We start from the raw sequence: 17,117 nt of genomic DNA, 5'->3' as shown, positions 1-17,117 counted from the left end.
AAGCAGGAAATATTTCTCCCATGAGAAAGTTATCCTCCCTATGCCAGGAGAGAAAGAGACATCCTTATCACCAGAGTGAGAAATTTAGAACTAAGAAGACTATAAAGACTGTTACTTTTTACTAACCTACTGCCCCAGTCCAAATTCTGTTTAGAATTCCCTACTAATTGATTCCTTACAGATTTATGGTCTTTTTGTCTAAAAAGTATAAAAACTGCCAGCCTTGATCATTTCTTTATGTCTCAATTTCATTATTGGGCCTCCGTGTGCATATCATGAAAGTTTGGTTCTTTCTTCTGTTCATCTTTTAATTCTTAGTCCAGCTGGATGACTACGAAGGGTAGAGGAAGAATTTTTCCTTCCCTACATATGGCTTGGAAAATTGACAGAGCTCCACTTTCAAATGCCTTATCTTTTTTGAGCCACTTCTTTCTGTTTCCATGCCTTCAGGATTCCAATGTGTTTGGCTAAGGAAAGTGGGAAACTGAATGAGAGGAAGATGGAGACCACCAACACAGGCGGAACTTAAAGTTTTCCTCCTTGCCTCACTGTTGTACTCCATCTGAGTTGACTGGAGTAAGCCTTGTGTAGTCGTTAGCTGGTTGGAAAAGCCCGACACCCTGTGGCCATGTTTAGAATTACCGTTGCTTCTCCACGTTGGTGTCTCCATCTGTAAACTCTTCCAAGGGGCTGGCATAGCTAAATACAATGGGATGAAAGGTGTGTGTACTATGTGTAAGTTGTTGTTTGTTTGTTGACATTTTTTCATTTTATACCTGTCTTACTATCTCCAAGGAGTCATTCCTTCTGATCAAAAAGCAAGAGACATGCTCAGAGCCTCCATTTTATAAGCAGGAGAGGTTTCTCTTGATTTCCAGTTAGCACTGGCTGTGTAGCATCAGTTCAAGATCTTAGAAGACGGAGAGCTTGGAGGACCAGGATAGGAAATTCTTTGCACTCAAAAAAATCAATTTTATCTCTATGCCCAACATGGGGCTCAAACTCATAGGGCTTGGAAAAATGACAGTGCTCTACTATTGTATGCTCAATCAACTGAGCCAGCCAGGTGCCCCACCCAGGGGAAAAAATACTATTTAAAAAAAAAAAGTCAAGGAAATTGGGAGACAATGTTGTAATACAATGAATACATAATGGGGAATCAGGGGACTTTATTTCTAGCTCTGATTCTGTCACAAACCATATGCAATCTGGGGGAAGTCATTTATCCTCCATGTGCTTCATTCCTATAAAGTAAAGAGGTTGGGGGTGTCTGGCTGGCTTAGTTAGTAAAGCCTGTAACTCTTGATCTTGGAGTCATGAGTTTCAGCCCCATATTGGGTGTAGAGATACTTAAAATAAATAAAGTTAAGAGATTGGACGAGACCATTTTCAAGGTTCCCTCTGACTTTAAACTTCTGTGATCTGTCCATGGATTTTCTATGCCCTGCACAGTTGGGCTTCTAAGCACACAGAAACTGTTTATTTTCTTTTTCTTTATCTTTTTTTCCTTCCCTCCCTCCCTCCTTCCCTCCCTCCCTTCCTCCTCCCTTCTCTTCCTTCCTTCCTCTCTCTCCCTTCCCTTCTTTCTTTTAAAGATGCCATCTTTAAGTAATCTCTATACCCAACAAGGGGCTCGAACCCTCAACACTGAGATCAAGAGTCAAAACTTTCACCACCTGAGCCAGCCAGGCACCCGACTCCTTATTTTCACCGGTCATTGCTGGTAGTCCTAAAATCGTGGCTTGGTCGCTCTACCATATCTACTACTCAATTGCTTGTGTCTTTTAGAACCAATATTTCACTCAGTTGATGGGTACACACTGATCTTTTTTAGTTTGTTTTATATCCATTAAAGAATTGAAGTCATTGGCTTAATTAAACTGTTGGAAGAAAATGAACTCATTGGCAAATGATGCAAACAGTCTGGGACCTCTAAACAGCTTCATATCTTGCCCTCTTTTAAAAAAGTCTACTCAGAAGTCTTAGGATTGATACAAGTTTCATTTGTGTCTTTTTTTTTTTTTTAACTTTATTGTTATTTTGATTTTGATGGCACAAAGCCTGGCCACCAGCAGGAATGTGATGGTATTCATGCTGTCCTTCAGGAGAACTCCAAATAGCATCTACTTTTGAAGACAAAACAATGGAGACTTAAGCCCTGATATGAAGAGCTTGTAGCTTACAAAGGGACGGAGATAATGCATGCAGGAAGCTGTCAGCACAGAGTGAAATCTCATTGGCTTTGGGGGATGGTACTGGTAAATCCAGAAGGAAGTGTATGAGTCAGCTAAGCAAGGAGGACCTGGGAAAATTCATTTCAAGTGAAATGAGAATTTATCCAGTACTTAATCATTCTTTTCAATGATTTGGCTTTTTCTAACCTCCAGATATTTGACTCTAACCCCACTTATTTCTGAACTCAAATTTACTTTGCAATTTTTCAGTTTGGGGGAGTCATATGTCCTAGTGTCCATCTGATGTAAGTACTCGTAGGACCTTGAGATAGATCCTTGCATATTTTAGCCAACCCCATTCTACAGGTAAACCCTAGATTTTCTTCTAGTGCTTATCCCCGAAATCCAGAGAAGTGGTCACCTATGTATTTAGTCACAAGCTTTATCCCTGTGAAATAGGATGGAGGGTTGAATGCTTAAATAGATGGTTTGAGAATGCTCTGCCTAGTAAAAGAAGTCAGGAAAACTGCACGATTGTGAAGCTGTTGGGCAGGTGGTTCCTGTTGGATGCCGAGGACATGGGTTCCTTTTGTCCTCTCAGCCCTTTTGACCCTCCCCCAAAGCCTCTCCATAAAATGGTCTGAAGTTTTTCATGCTATTTCGAGTAAAATGGAAGCTCTCTTAAGCACCCCCCACTTGCCATTTGCCAGCTTCTCTATAAAACTCACTGGTGGGTATTGCAGCAAGCTGAAGACTCATGACTTTCTTTAGTACCCACCATCTCTCTCACTGCTTACACTGCCTGTAATTACATAAATTCAACCATATATAAACCCAAAAGTGAGGAATGTGTATTGTTTCTTTCCCACACAAACATGTACTTTTTTTTTTCTTTTTTCTGAAAGCTCACCTGTATTTGTCTTTTGTTCTAACTCCTGACCACACAGGTACTGGGTTTTCTTTGAATGCCGTCGGGTGACCTGGTTCCCAGCTTCTTCTTTGTACGATAGCCATTGTCTTCTATCTTTTAGTGTGGAATGGGCTTGTGGCATTAAAATTCCTTTCAGACGCCTTCTCATCTCCTTCATGAGGATGGGGAAGAAAGTTCTAGAAAACTAGGCACTAGGTCCGACTCACTGAGGAACAGCAAGAGGAGCAACTTTTAAATTTTCTTTATTTATAGACATTTTGGAACCATTTAAATCAACAATGAATTTTTTTTAGACATAACATACTATGTTTCTCTTGAGGTACACATTGGGCCCATTAGATAATGCTCTGGAAAGTAATACAACCATTAACTGGTAGTTAATACCCCCCCCCGCCCCGGTTTTCCAAGCAAAGAACCTATAAAGACAGTTACAAAATTCTTTGAACAGAATATACCCTTTCCATTTAAATCAAGGAACACTCTCCCAATTTTTAATTAATTGAGTTGAAGTTTCAGGCTTGGCTTAAACAGCATTTTAAATGGAACTTAATACGAAAATGGGAGAAGAGGCTGATAGCTAAGAAACGATCTGAGCCCGACTACATGGGACTGTAAACAAAGGAAATTTGTAATCTGATAAGCTCATTACATATCCATAGCCTAAAAATTAGACAGAGCAGCAAAATTACGTAAGATATTTGTACACAGTTTTAACTGAAATCACGTTTACCCCTTGTTTCTGGTTTTCACAACGAGATAAATTTTAAAACACCAAGGTTTAAAGACTAAACTGCAATGGGACTGGACAAGAAGGGGCCAGGAGAATTCCACAACATGACAACCCCACAGCATAAAAAAATCCTACTTTCCATCATTTGCACTCTGGGCATTTTCCTCTTCTTGCCTTAGGAGCCCATTGCCTTTATTTACTAGATAAAGAGTGGGCATTGACAGAAGGGTCATAGTTTCTGAAAGTCTTGTGTGTCCAACAGCAAAATTAACTTTTCTGGGGGACTGATGTTGAAATTTCCTCTAAATGGTTCCCAAGGTACTTTGGAGAACTGTTTTGTTTTGCAGTTGGGTATTCACAATGTTAATTTCATGCTCTTTAGACATGATGAGTAGTGACTTGTTACACAAAGTGTTTGGAAAACGAAGGACCCTCTCTTTGTCCACATCCAATCCCTGAACTTCTCAAGGAGTTGTACGGATAGTGGGCAGGTGGTTCTGGAATGTGAGCAGAGGGTGTTTATGCCTGTGTCTGAAAACAGTTGGAATGGATTGTCATAACAGTTTCCCGTAAGATTGTTTTATTTCTACATGAGACAAGAATAAACACGGCAATTTAGTCGAATGGGCAGCTTGCTGCAACTTCATAAACTTGAATGGTACATGTGGGCTGAAAGAGTATAAATGTAAATTTCACAGTTCATAAAGTTGAGCAGCTCAACTTCAAGGAGAACGTGCCGGCGTTTACAAGGTTCTGAGAAAGAACCGGTCTGGGAGTGTGTGAGTTCTCCCTTCCAGCGTGAGTCAGGTTCATATTCTACACTTAAGCTGCTTGGTTTGGCTTACTGCTGATTTTCTCTTCTGATGGGGGCCATGAATTTAAATCACAAGAAGGGTCCTGTTAGACACACTTTCCCCCAAGCCCCACGGTCACCGCGCTGACTGCACGGAACCTGCCAGATAATGCTCAGTCTTGACCTGGTTGGTTACAAAAAATTCTGCTTCTGGGGATCGTTATAACATCGTTTCTCCCTGCGAAACTGCAGCTCTCTGAAGGGAAAGGCCATTTCCTCCCGACCCCCGCGCCACGGCTCTTGCCGTGATTCTCTCTGCCTATGTGTGCCGTGTCTAGTCAGGGTGCCAAGGTCCTCTACAGACTAGTTTTCAGCTCAGGATGGCAACTACGTCTATCTGTGCCTTTAGAGATGCCAGAAGATAGTTACCACAGTTAAACATCCCCAGTCAGCAAAAGAGAACATTAGCCAGTGGGAGTCCGAGATACTTTCTGCCTCCAACATAGTCCAAGTTTTCACGATCACATGGTGTTGATTTTTTTACCCCTTTCACAGAGGCTGCCATTTCTTCCATCTGTGGATTCTTTAAAGACAGAACACACTTATCTCTCCATACATCCAACGGCCCAGAAGATTTCACGTCTCTCTTACTCACACATATGCAGTCTCAGCAACTGTGATTTTAAATATAAACATTTTGAGCTCCAGGAGGGCTTTCTTTTTTTCCCCCCAGCATTGTCGAGTCATACTAGCACAGTGCCTGGCAATAAAAGGTGCTCAACAGATCTGAATACATGACCCAAAGGGCCTAGCGCCCACCCCCTAGTGCCCACCCCCAAGTAGTCTCTGCGTTGCCACCAATACAAACTTGATATAAACATGCCCGGACGAAAACCAGAAACTATTTGTGTAGAGTTTTTGCAAAGAAGAAACAAAAAAAAAAAAAAAAAAAGGAAAGAGAAACACACAAGGAGTCAGCTGTTCATGGGGGCAGCCTTCAGAGTAAACCAAACCTACTGTGTTCCCCTGGCCTGAATTCGAGAATTGTGTCCAAGGGTCAGGTGCTTAAAAGCAGATTCAGCAAGGATTTGCTAGAGAAAAAAAACAAGAACAAAAACAAAAACAAAAAACGTGCAGCATTTCAATTGCATCCTGTCTGTTTTTATTTTAAAAGAAAGTGCTGATAGGTTAACATTGCTAGAGAAATGGTTGTTCACACAGAAGGATGTTTCTTAAACATGAAAGTCACTGAGGGCAGGTCTCATGTCATGTGAGTGCAGGACCGGAAACTTCCATACAGATTTTTTGGCTACTTCTGAAGGGGTGCTTCAGTTCTCTTTATGGGATACATTTTACCTAGAGTGTTTACATTTTGGGAGATGTGTTAAGGGAGGGAAGAAATGCTTAAAAAAAGATTTAGGATGGAAAATGAGAAGAGGTGTCCGTTCCCCTCAATTTTAAATCAGGAGATGGACTGAGAGCATCATTAATGTCAAGAAATAAAGCCATATTGCATACTGCATGTTGTGTTACCATGGGTCTTGTCTTTCCCCTTGTGCATTTGTTTTGGTGAGCAAGAAGAGTGGGTAAGAAGATAGAAGCCAATCCTGCAAGTCATAGTGACACCCGGTTTGGCTGACGTCAGTCACAGATGTCTGCACATCCAGAATCAGGCTGGGGGGAGGCAGGGCTAGTGCTGGCGACTTGCTCGGAGAACTAGAACTTTTCTAAGATTTACATTCCTCCAAAAAGTCAACAAGGATGATGAGGCCATTATATTTTGGACTATTTAATCACATTTGGCAAGAACTGTCAGAATCATGTCCTGGAATTCTTGGAATAAAATTATGGTAATGATGTGTTTTCTTTGGAAGAGATGGAAGAAGAGGTTTATGAATGAAACAAGTGTACTTACTAATACTTTATAAAAATTTACTCAAAAGATGAAGGTCCTAAGTCTGATTTCTGAGCTCTCCTGAATCCAAGCGTTGGATACCTAACACGCTCTGAGAAACACTCTTCAGACCAGGAAAAAAGATGACCCTCAAACCGGAGATGAATTACCCTCTGACAAGAAACTATCACTTTCCCAGACATCGGTATGCAAGTATTATTATAAGCAAACCACCGCCCTTGGGCTTACAAATTTAATTCTTTAATACAGACCCTCTACTGATTTCTTCCAGGCTTTCCATGATGAAGCAGAGTCAGACTGAGCTTCGAGGGGAAGGGTTCTGAGAATCTTTGGAATCACTCTGTCCACTCTTCCTAAAATAGTCAACTTAGTTAATGGCCCCAAACCCAAATTTTTGAAAGTGAACAGATGTTATCTAAAATATCAGACTAATGATGTTTAAAACACACATGTGTATTGGGTATACATATGTGCACATATATGTATATGTTCGGGGTTTTTTTTTTTCCCCACTGCTCAATAAAATCAGCAGTAGTTATAGATAAATTATTGTGGTCATGATTTGTATTATTTCATATATCCTCTATCAACACATGACTTTTGGAAAATGTCTCTTGATGAAAAGATCCCCACCAAGCATATATCAAACAGTAAAGTGTCATTTCATATCACTAACATTTTCAGGCACAAGAGTAAAACGATTAGCACTGAGCAATCCAAACGACAGAGCACAGGACAGTTAATTGTCTAAAGTCGATTCCCCCAAAGGAGAGAACTGTTGTTCAAAAAGTGTTTTTTTTTTGTTTTTTGTTTTTTTAAGTTTTGTTTGTTTGTTTTGATTCTTACAGTTTTCAGCTTTGGCTATTTTGTAATAAATATCATACCTTCTCACATAAACTTCCTTGGGTGAGAATTACTTCTCTGCACATGCCTTTTGTCTTTTAGCAGCTGTTGAGTGTTGAGTGATGTACAAGGCACACCTCTAAGTGTTCTGTACAGCATTTTTATTGATGTACAAAATAGCCTGTTCACCATTCAAAAACGTAATCTGCATAGTAAGAGTTTCTCTTATCCCTATTTACAGAGAAGGTTTTTAGTGCAAAAAACATGGAATTGTGTCCCAGCCCACCCCTTCTAGCACACACATTTGTTCATTTTGTTCAATGCTAGCTGGGGTTATTTGGCTATATTTTGGGCCTCCAGCCATTAATGAATTGCATTATTTTCTTCACCTGCAGTTTGCTCAATTTGAAATCCTCTGAGAGGATTTCTTCAGTCAGCTGAACGAGCAAATTCCCATCGATCTTCTCAGTAACGAAGAATGATATGACATCTTCAGACAAACCAATAAACCGTAACGACTTGGCCACTTCTTCTATGGAGAGTCCCGATAGGTCAGCGGGCGGCTGCCATGGGGAGCCATCGCCACAGGACCTGGGGGCCAGCTGGAGGTGGAGCGGAGATGCGAAAGGGTAGGCGACGGAGAAGATGTCCTGCATGCCCTTTTTAACAAAGTACTGGTCCTCAGAGAGGTCCGGTGACCCTGACTTGGGGTCTTCCTCAGCACCATCAATTTTCAGAGGCAAAGGAGAAGTGTCCGAGGCGGTTTTCTCTTCCACTGGTTTGGGAGCCCTGGGGGGTAAGGCAGGGCACGAAATACTCTGCTTGGTCGTGTCAGCAGCCAGAATTTTCTCATCTGTGCTCTCCACAGAGTAGCTGGCTGACTTGGGACAGGCGGAGATGCTGCCGCTGAATTCTGAAGTGATAGAGCCGGGGGGACTGGCCGAGAGCTCAAGGCCATCCAAATCAAAGGGTGCTGGGCAGTTTCTCTTTGGTGTGCCTGGCGTCTTCTGTCTGGGGTAACTGTAGCTCCTGCTGGGACCCAGCAGGAAGTCATTCCTGGTCTGGTTCTCCGCTGCTCCCGAGTAATGGTTGGGCCACGAGAGCCTGGAGGAGAGCGTGTCAGCAGAGGGACTTCCCATTGGGGACTTGAGGTCCACGCAATCCGTTTTCACACGGTTACAGGGGTAGCAGGACACAGGAGCGCTTTCAGGAGGACTTGTGTCACTTTTAGGAACGCTGCTTAAGAGCAAACACAGAAAAGGAGATGAGTCAAAAGGAAAAGCCTAATGTCAAGCCGACCCTGATCCCCCAGTCGTCACTTCTGAACAGAAAAGGACAGCTAGGAAGGAAAATACAGTATTTCTTATCATGAATTTGATCAAGCACCTGCTAACTTTACCGGGTTTTTAAAAAAGTCTGTAAGTTACCAAAATATACCAATAATTACACAGATTTGTGAATTATAATGATTTAAAAGGATATAATAGAGGTGGTTAGTTTTTTTTTTAAACTAACAAGAAAATCATGGTGAGTAGGGTGCCTGGATCTTTACAGTGAGAAAAATTCTTAAGCTATGTTGAGGCTTACCCCCATATGACCCCAACAGGTCATGTAAATGATGAATAATGCCTACAGCGGGTCAGGGTGGCGCGAGAGCTACAAAGGGGGGGCCTCGTGCCTGTCATCCCTGTGCCAGGGGACAAGACCACAGCACCAGCACCTAGGACTCTATTTCTATCCCAAAGTCGGAAGTGAGAAGAAATGCGTCAAACACAATGCTTGCCTGGGCTTCCATTCAACTGAGTAAAACTAGCATCAGGATTTAAACGTCCAGAGAACAAAAAAAAATAATGCAAAAGAGAGCTATTTTAAATGGTGAAGACCATATACGGAATGGTGCATTCAGCTCGGGCGCCACATTGTAAGAGTGTCAGGGAAGCCAGGCTGTGCTCAGAGGTGGGGTGACGAGGCTGATGGGGGACCAACCGGGCAGCGACGTCAGGGCAAACAGTTGGCGGAACTGAGGCGATCTCTTTGGAGAAGAGAAGACTTACACCTTAGCCGACTTCAAATCGTTCATGGGCTGACAAAGAGAAGCAGGGAGGATCTATTTATTTATTTTTTTTCTAGATGTAAGAAACAGTTGCAAGTTACGTGGAGATAGATTCAACTGGGTATAGGGAAAGATTACCAAAAAATCACGGGCGTTTGCCAACCGTGGAATGAACTGCGGTGCAAAAGAAGGAGCTCAACAGCTCTGGAAGGACCCAGACAGAAGCGAATGGCTATCAGACCGCCGCGGTCAAGAAGGGACTCCCGTACTGGGTGGAAAGGCAGAGCAGAGCCCACAGGACCCTTTCCGCTGCAGGTCCCGGCTGAAGGCGCTGCCTGTCTGCTCGTGCAGAAGTGGGAGTGGAAAGAACAAGATGCTGGTCTGAGGGAGCTGGTGGCACCCCGCGGCTCGCTTTAAAGAGAATCTAGTTGGCCTTTATCATGGAGTTTCTCACATATACTGTGGTTTCTTTTCTTCCTAGGACCCTGGCTCTTCCATCCTAACCTGAAACCAACAGGGGCCCCATCATGCTTTTCCAGTGCAATTCCTCTGCGTTCAAAGGACATTTCCTCTCCCACCTCCTGCCTGGGCTGCGGCTACCTTGACACTGTTCTCAAGACCCGGTGAGCTGGCCGACAAGAAGACACGTCCCTGCGTGAAGACTTACATGTCGTGCAGCCCTGAAGAATAGTAGGACAAGGTGGGGCTGGGAGAACGAGTCTGCTGCCGCGCTGGCTTGGCTGTGCGAGGAGGGACGGAGGGGCTTGTGGACAATGGCTTTGCGCTTCGGGGCGGAACAGGAGGGGCGTTCAGGAGCCGGCACTCTTCCCTGACCTGGCGCAGAAAAGAACACTCTGGGTTAGCAACAGACTGACAACGGGCCAAGTTGCTACTCTTAAACAACAGTAGCAGCAGGTGTACGGAGGGAGAGAGAAGACGCAGCACGCGAGGAGGACGACAGACACTGATGCTGCCCGAGATCAAAGCTACGCCTGTCGCGAACTTGCTGGGACAGACCGATTTTTTTTTTTAAAGATTTTATTTATTTACTTGACAGACAGAGATCACAAGTAGGCAGAGAGGCAGCAGAGGGGGAGGGGGGGAAGCAGGCTCCCTGATGAGCAGAGAGCCCGATGCGGGGCTCGATCCCAGGACCCCGGGATCATGACCTGAGCTCAAGGCAGAGGCTTTAACCCACTGAGCCACCCAGACACCCCCGGGACAGACTGACTTTCAAGGGGACTGCTTGGCAAAGGCCAGCGGCTGCTGAACCACGGCCAATAACGTGAACTACGGCGAGTTAAAGGGCTAGTGATGGGTGAGCTGTGTAAAAGGGATGCATTAAGAAAATAAGGACATAAGGCAATCGTGACCTTCATAGAGGATCAAACTTATCGACTGGGCTGTGTTTATCCCCTGTTCAAACTGAATTCAGTGTGATCCTTTGGGGCTGGAGGCTCTTCTCCATGGGGGAAGCTCCTTCTGAAGTTATTATGCTCAGGGCTTCTCACTCCTAAGGGTGCATGTGAATCACCCGGGTTCTTGTTGATGGGCAGATTCTGAGTTGGAAGACCGAGGGCAGGGCCCTGGGAACCTGCATTTCTAAAAAGCTCCCGGCTACCACAGATGCTGCTGGAACAAGGCTGCAGATGGGGTACTGAGGCAGACTTCCAAGCCCCGGGGCCTGGCACTTTTCACGAGAGCTGCCTCTAACTCCCTTCAGCTTCACCTTGGAGAGCATTAGGTGACCTGTGATGTCTATGGCTTGCATGAGTCTGCAGGCTGTAAGTTATCCCATTTCTTTTCCATTCACAGAGGCATTCGAGAATAGGATTCTTTTTAATGAGGCAGACATTTTTAAATGTACTTCTCTGTGTCAGGCAGCAGGGGGCAGTTTATACCTGGTTCTGCTAGTCCACCCTAAGCCACACAGGTAAAAACAGCCAATTCTGACTTCTTCAGAAAGGTCCTTGCCTGATTTTAGGTCGTGTTCCCAACAATTTTTTCACCTTTGCCTTCAATTTCTTCCTGTCCCTGTCCCAGCAGCTCTGGGGTAATCAGGACAATGAAACAAAATGCTTCCATTAGCTTTGGTATTGGGTTTGCTTAAAACCAAATAAAATACGTGCACGTGACTTTGTATCCTCTACCACTACACTGTATCCTCTACATGGCACACTGGGCCTCTAACTGGCTTCCCAGACCTAAGTAGCTTGCCAGAAAAAAAAAAACAGAGGTAACAAAAAGTCACATGACCACGCAAACCTCAATTTTAAGTGAAATGGAAGCAATTTAAAAAGTCTCATCTGTTGCATTTCTTCCTAGCGCAGAGGATCACTGCTCCCACCCGGAGAACCCACAGCCCCAGTGACTGGGACCCATGGGTGATCGTTTTTTCACTGGAAAAGCTCTTTAGGCTGAAACAAAGTAATTCTGAGCAGCGGATTCTCTCTCCAATACATGCAGACTTTTCCCTTTTAAGTTTTTTAAAAGGAGGTAGTGGAGGACTACAGAAGGAAAATCTGGGAAGACCTGGGTTTGGATAAGCAAGAGAGAGAGAGGATCACTCAGCTGGGCGGGGGGACTCCGGCACTACTGGAGGGTCTCCTTTTCTTAAGGAGCTGAGAACCAGCTAGGACACTAAGAAGGGCTGGCCGGGTCACCCCACTGGCTGGCTTTCAGGAGTATATACCGGTTACAAAATAAGTAACTGAGATAGTGAGTCAGCTTCCGTCTTGTTAGTGATTCGTACAGGAGCCAGCTACATTTCTTTTCTTTCTTAGGGAGTATCTACAGGATGGGTGTTACTTTATTATACATGTGCCTGATTCTGTTTATGCGTACGGTAATAGGAATCAGGGAAAACATAAGGAGCCTGTCTTATAACTTTTTAATTTTTAAAATAAACAGTCCCTTTTCAATACTGGGTTAGAAAAGAGCATGGGGGAAACATGGTTAATGCTGAATTTGATTTAGAAATTTCCAAGTTCTGGAAGTAGTCATTGACTGTGATGTTTCATTAGGGCTCACTGACCTAGATGTCAATTATGATATGCTGAGATGTCCATGACAAGATGAATTTTAATTTATTTTTTTATTTTTTATTTTTTTAAATTTATTTGTCAGAGAGAGAGAGGGAGAGAGAGCGAGCACAGGCAGACAGAATGGCAAGCAGAGGCAGAGGGAGAAGCAGGCTCCCCGCTGAGCAAGGAGCCCGATGCGGGACTCGATCCCAGGACGCTGGGATCATGACCTGAGCCGAAGGCAGCTTATTAACCAACTGAGCCACCCAGGCGTCCCAAGATGAATTTTAATTTTAAGTGGCTGACTTAGCTCTTAGAACACAGAAAAGCAGCCGCCTGTACTTGAATTTGACCTATGTTAAGTCCCCTCTTCCTATTCTTAAAACTAACCCCAGGCACTCAAGGTTGTTTTGAGCTGGTTCTGCCACCTACTTCTATAACTGGGAGTCCTGAACAGCCTTCCGACAGGTTTCCCATGCGAGAGGAGGAGCGGAGAGGAAGTAGTGAAAAGCAGTACTGACTCCCAGGGCCCAGGGAGGTGAGCTGTGGCTGAGTGTGGATAGCTCAACTCCAGACTGTAGTGGAGATACCGGAAGTGTTTGGGTGGTCACAGGACTCTCAAAAGGAGGAAGAGTGTGTGCGGGTGTGTGGTTCCTGCTCTTAGGATACGGGGAGGAGTCAGTGAAGAGATGCTCACAGAAGGCCAGAGAAAGGTTCTCTTCTACTGTGAGGAGAGGGCTGTTTGGGCGTCATTGCGAGCTCAGCGGCAAAGAATTAGACTGATTTGAAAACCATCTGGGAGAAAAGGTAGTTGAAAACGAAAACAAAATGACTTTAAAAGGACCTGGTTCGGGGCGCCTGGGTGGCTCAGTCGTTGAGCGACTGCCTTTGACTCGGGTCATGATCCCATGGTCCTGGGGTCAAGACCCACATTGGGCTCTCTGCTCAGCAGAAAGCCTGCTTCTTCTCCCTCTCCCACTCCCCCCTGCTTGTGCTCCCTCTCTCGCTGTCTCGGTCAAATAAATAAATAAAATCTTATTTAAAAAAAAAAAAAAAAGGACCTGGTTCATAACAAGAATTCAGGTGTCATTTTGTCGAGGCACAGAAGGGCCGGCTTTGGCTCCTCCAAGTGGGTGCGTTAGGACTGAGTGGGGCTGAGCACAGCTGACTACCTGCTCTCTGTGTGTTACTTTCATCTTGTTATTTCCTTTCTTTCTATCGGGAAGATTTTGTTTTAAGTCATCCCTACACCCAACGTGGGGTTCGAACTCACAATCCCAAGACCAAGCTTGCATGCTCTACCCACTGAGCCAGCCAGGAGCCCCTCAACTTGTTACCTTCAGCTTGTTGCTGCAGATTTTCAAATGAAGTCATATGCAGTTTATGGGAAAAACTATATGCTTTGGTGAAATACATGCATTTTGGGATCCAGAAGTTACAGTGAGGGTTCATTGCGCCATCTTCCCTCCTACCTCCTATGCCCATTACAGTAATTGTTCTACTTTGCTTCTTGATTGGATTCAACACGGGACATGAATAGCCCAGAGGAGTGTAGTTCTATTTGAGAGGAATTTTATCTGACAATAAAAGGCAATTTACAAGACTGGAAGGCCAACCACCCTATTTCCAGGTTCCCTCATATTGAATTTCACTTTCAAGTGCTACATTTTCAGCGGATTCCTTCTAAAAGTCTCAACATGTGGCTTTCATCACGTTACTTCCCATCTCCGGTGGCACCCTCTGATGGCTGGATAAAGTCCAGCCTCTCCTGCTTTCCACTGAAGCCTTCTGCAGTCTTTCTAGCTCTCTCTGGTAGCCACAGAAATTACTATACCTTACGCCATCCTTCTGGTTATTTCTCCCACCACTCCTCTGTATGAACACACAGGTCCATCCAAAGTGGCAGACTCAGCGTCACCTATACACACCTGTCCTTGTCCGGTCCTCTCTGCTGTGCTTCTTCCTGCCTGTGTTCCTAAATGCAACTTCCCCAGGCCCAGTCCCAAACATTACATGCTCGATCTGGGACCACTGCACAGGGCCACCAGTACATGTCACTGCTTCTGTATTCAGCTCACACTCTTTGTATTTACTTACTTCCCATGTATAGTCACTGAGCCTGCAAGTGAAAATGGTAGGCACTGGCATTGTTGTTACTGGTGCCCTGTGGATGACAGAGTTCGGGGACTCATCACCTCGGGTGCAAATATGTCCCACAGAATGCTAGGCAGAGGTTAACAGATGTCACACATACACAAAATACAACAAAAAGCTACTTTTATTTTAAAATATGTAAGAATGCCTTTTATATTTTTATGTGGACATTGTTATTGGTAAGTCATTTGGGTTGGATGTTAATTTTGTGTGTGTCCTCCTATTAGTGAGAAAAAAATGCACCAGCAGACCTGGCACATATGACCAACCTCAACTCTACCACCACCACACTTGCCATAGTAGGAGTGTGAAAATGACAATGACGGTATTTCTAAACTGGGAAATGTCAACCCCCCTCCAAGTAACTACTATTCTAAATGGGGATATTACAGAATACAGCATGGCTGGCCGGCTAGAGTCCTTCCCTTCCTCTCCAACGTGGCATGTCTGGCAGCATGGTGCGGTTGGGGGTACCTGGGTTATCAGGAATAAACCTCCAAACCTGGTCCTAAGCGAGGTGCTGGCATTGTTTGGGGGCAGGTGTTACTGCCTATCCCAGATTATGCATGACCTCGGCTACTGGTTGATCATTTCTGGTTATGGGTAGTTTGGGTGTTTGCAGAGACGCTCCTGGCACCTTGCTGGTTAGGTCAGGGTCAATGACACGACATGGAATCGGGGGCAGCAGGGAGAGCTGGCTCCCTGCTGTCCCCAGAGCCTTGCTTCATGAATTCTCGGGTCTAAGCTCTTCTTTCTGGAGCACCTCAGTGGCTCAGTCAGTTGAGCATCTGACTCTTGATTTCAGCTCGGGTCATGATCTCAGGGTCATGGGATTGGCCAGAGCTGGGCTCTGCACTCAGTAGGGAGTCTGCTTGACAGTCTCTCTCTCTCCCTCCCTACTCCTCCCCCTGCCCACAGGCAAGCACACACACAATCTCTCTATAAATAAATATTTTCTTTCCAGCAGTCACTTACACCTCCAGTACAATTACCTCTTCCCTTTTGTAAAATGCTCAGGGATTAAATTCTTTTTTTTTTTTTTTAAGATTTTATTTATTTATTTGACAGAGAGAGACACAGTGAGAGAGGGAACACAAGCAGGGAGAGTGGGAGAGGGAGAAGCAGGCTTCCCGCTGAGCAGGGAGCCCAATGTGGGGCTCGATCCCAGGACCCTGTCCTGGGGATCATGACCTGAACCAAAGGCAGTCGCTTAACAACTGGGCCACCAAGGCACCCTCAAGAATTAAATTCTTATCAAATGTAAGATACCACTACTCAGGATTAAGACAACCTCTCCTTAGTATTCATGCAGCAGATTGCTAACCCAGGGCTAAATATAAAGGTCATTTACTGGAAGGTGGAAATGGTGAGTTCTGCTCTTTCTAGAACACTCTCTAGTCACCTTTCTTTAGTCCAGAAGGCCTATTCCCGTGACTGCCATCTAACACACTGACACAATTTAATAGTCAGGGTTTGAAGTAAGCTATAAAACGTGTCTGGGGCTCAGAGCTGAGATCAGAGACACTATCTACTTCCATTGTCCCCAAATGTCTAAAGAATATGGCCATCCCTTTCCCTTTTCCTACACAGTACATTAATTCCATTTTGCTATTGATGCATTCAAAGGTATGATGAGTGCCTAGCACACGCTCACTGAGCTAGTGTTATGTATACAGAAATGATTAGCTCGTGGAATTTGTTGGGAAGAGGGGAGACAAACATAATCAAGACACAAATGGCCTTGTAATAACAGAAGTAAGAGGAAAGTTTAGTAGGAGCACCATTAACTTATTCAAGGTGACAGAACATTCATAGGAAATTGTACCGAGAAAGTCTCCAGGAAGAAGGAATATATGAGTGTGCAAAAGACACAGAGGCATGAAAAAAAACAACTAAAGTGACGCCTAGGCCTGGAGACTTCAATGATGAGGCAAATATTGTTTCCATTTATCAGACAGAAACTTAGAAGGAAGAACAAAGCTTGGGAGAAACCAAGGAGTTCAGTTTTGAAAATACGGAGCTTGAGTTTGATGTTCTACCGACAGAATCTGTGTGATGGTGGCATTGGGATCTTAGAGGAGAAGAAAAAGCTGAACTGTTTTCAGAGAAAGCTGAACCCCTAAGGAATGGGCAGAAGAGGAGATGAAGAAGGAGGAAAGAGGTGATTCTCTCTTACCACTCCCAGAGCAGACCCCTGCCCAAATGGTGTCAAAGAAGTGAAGGGAGGGGAGGACAGCAGGAGAATGGCGGTGTAAGGATGGGAGCATGTCAAAAGTCAGGAAAGGTCTTGAAGATATGTTAGAGTTAGCAGGTCACTGGGGATCTTAGCAAAAAAGTCAGAATGAAAAAAAAAAAACAAACAACTTGGCAGACAGATTCCAGTGAGTCAAGTGTATAACAGGAAATGAGGGTGAATGAAGTTAGGAGGGCACAACACTATTTTCAAGAATACTGACTAGAAAGGAAGGGGAAGAGGCAGTTACTAGAAAGGGATAGTGGAC

The 17,117-nt window shown here is 44.4% G+C and overlaps 1 protein-coding gene across 2 annotated transcripts in view; it reads right to left on the bottom strand.

Moving 5' to 3' along the window:
• Nucleotides 1–6,658: 6,658 nt before the first annotated feature.
• The window catches only part of GAREM1 (GRB2 associated regulator of MAPK1 subtype 1), a 197,920-nt gene continuing 187,461 nt past the window's right edge, over nucleotides 6,659–17,117 (bottom strand). Inside the window, exons 5-6 of one of the 2 annotated variants that reach the window (XM_032859677.1) lie at nucleotides 10,107–10,273; nucleotides 6,659–8,625 (exon numbers count right to left, since the gene is read on the bottom strand). In XM_032859677.1, coding sequence (XP_032715568.1) covers nucleotides 7,728–8,625; nucleotides 10,107–10,273 — 1,065 coding nt within the window. In that variant the 3' untranslated portion in view covers nucleotides 6,659–7,727. The remainder of the gene's footprint in view (nucleotides 8,626–10,106; nucleotides 10,274–17,117) is intronic. The other variant, XM_032859678.1, reaches the window with a different exon arrangement.

The sequence above is a fragment of the Lontra canadensis genome, unplaced genomic scaffold, assembly GCF_010015895.1.
Source record: "Lontra canadensis isolate GAN:19392208 unplaced genomic scaffold, GSC_riverotter_1.0 scaffold17, whole genome shotgun sequence".
Taxonomy (NCBI): domain Eukaryota; kingdom Metazoa; phylum Chordata; class Mammalia; order Carnivora; family Mustelidae; genus Lontra; species Lontra canadensis.
Note: the sequence above shows the minus strand (reverse complement) of the source record. Positions and strands in the feature narration are given on the sequence as shown.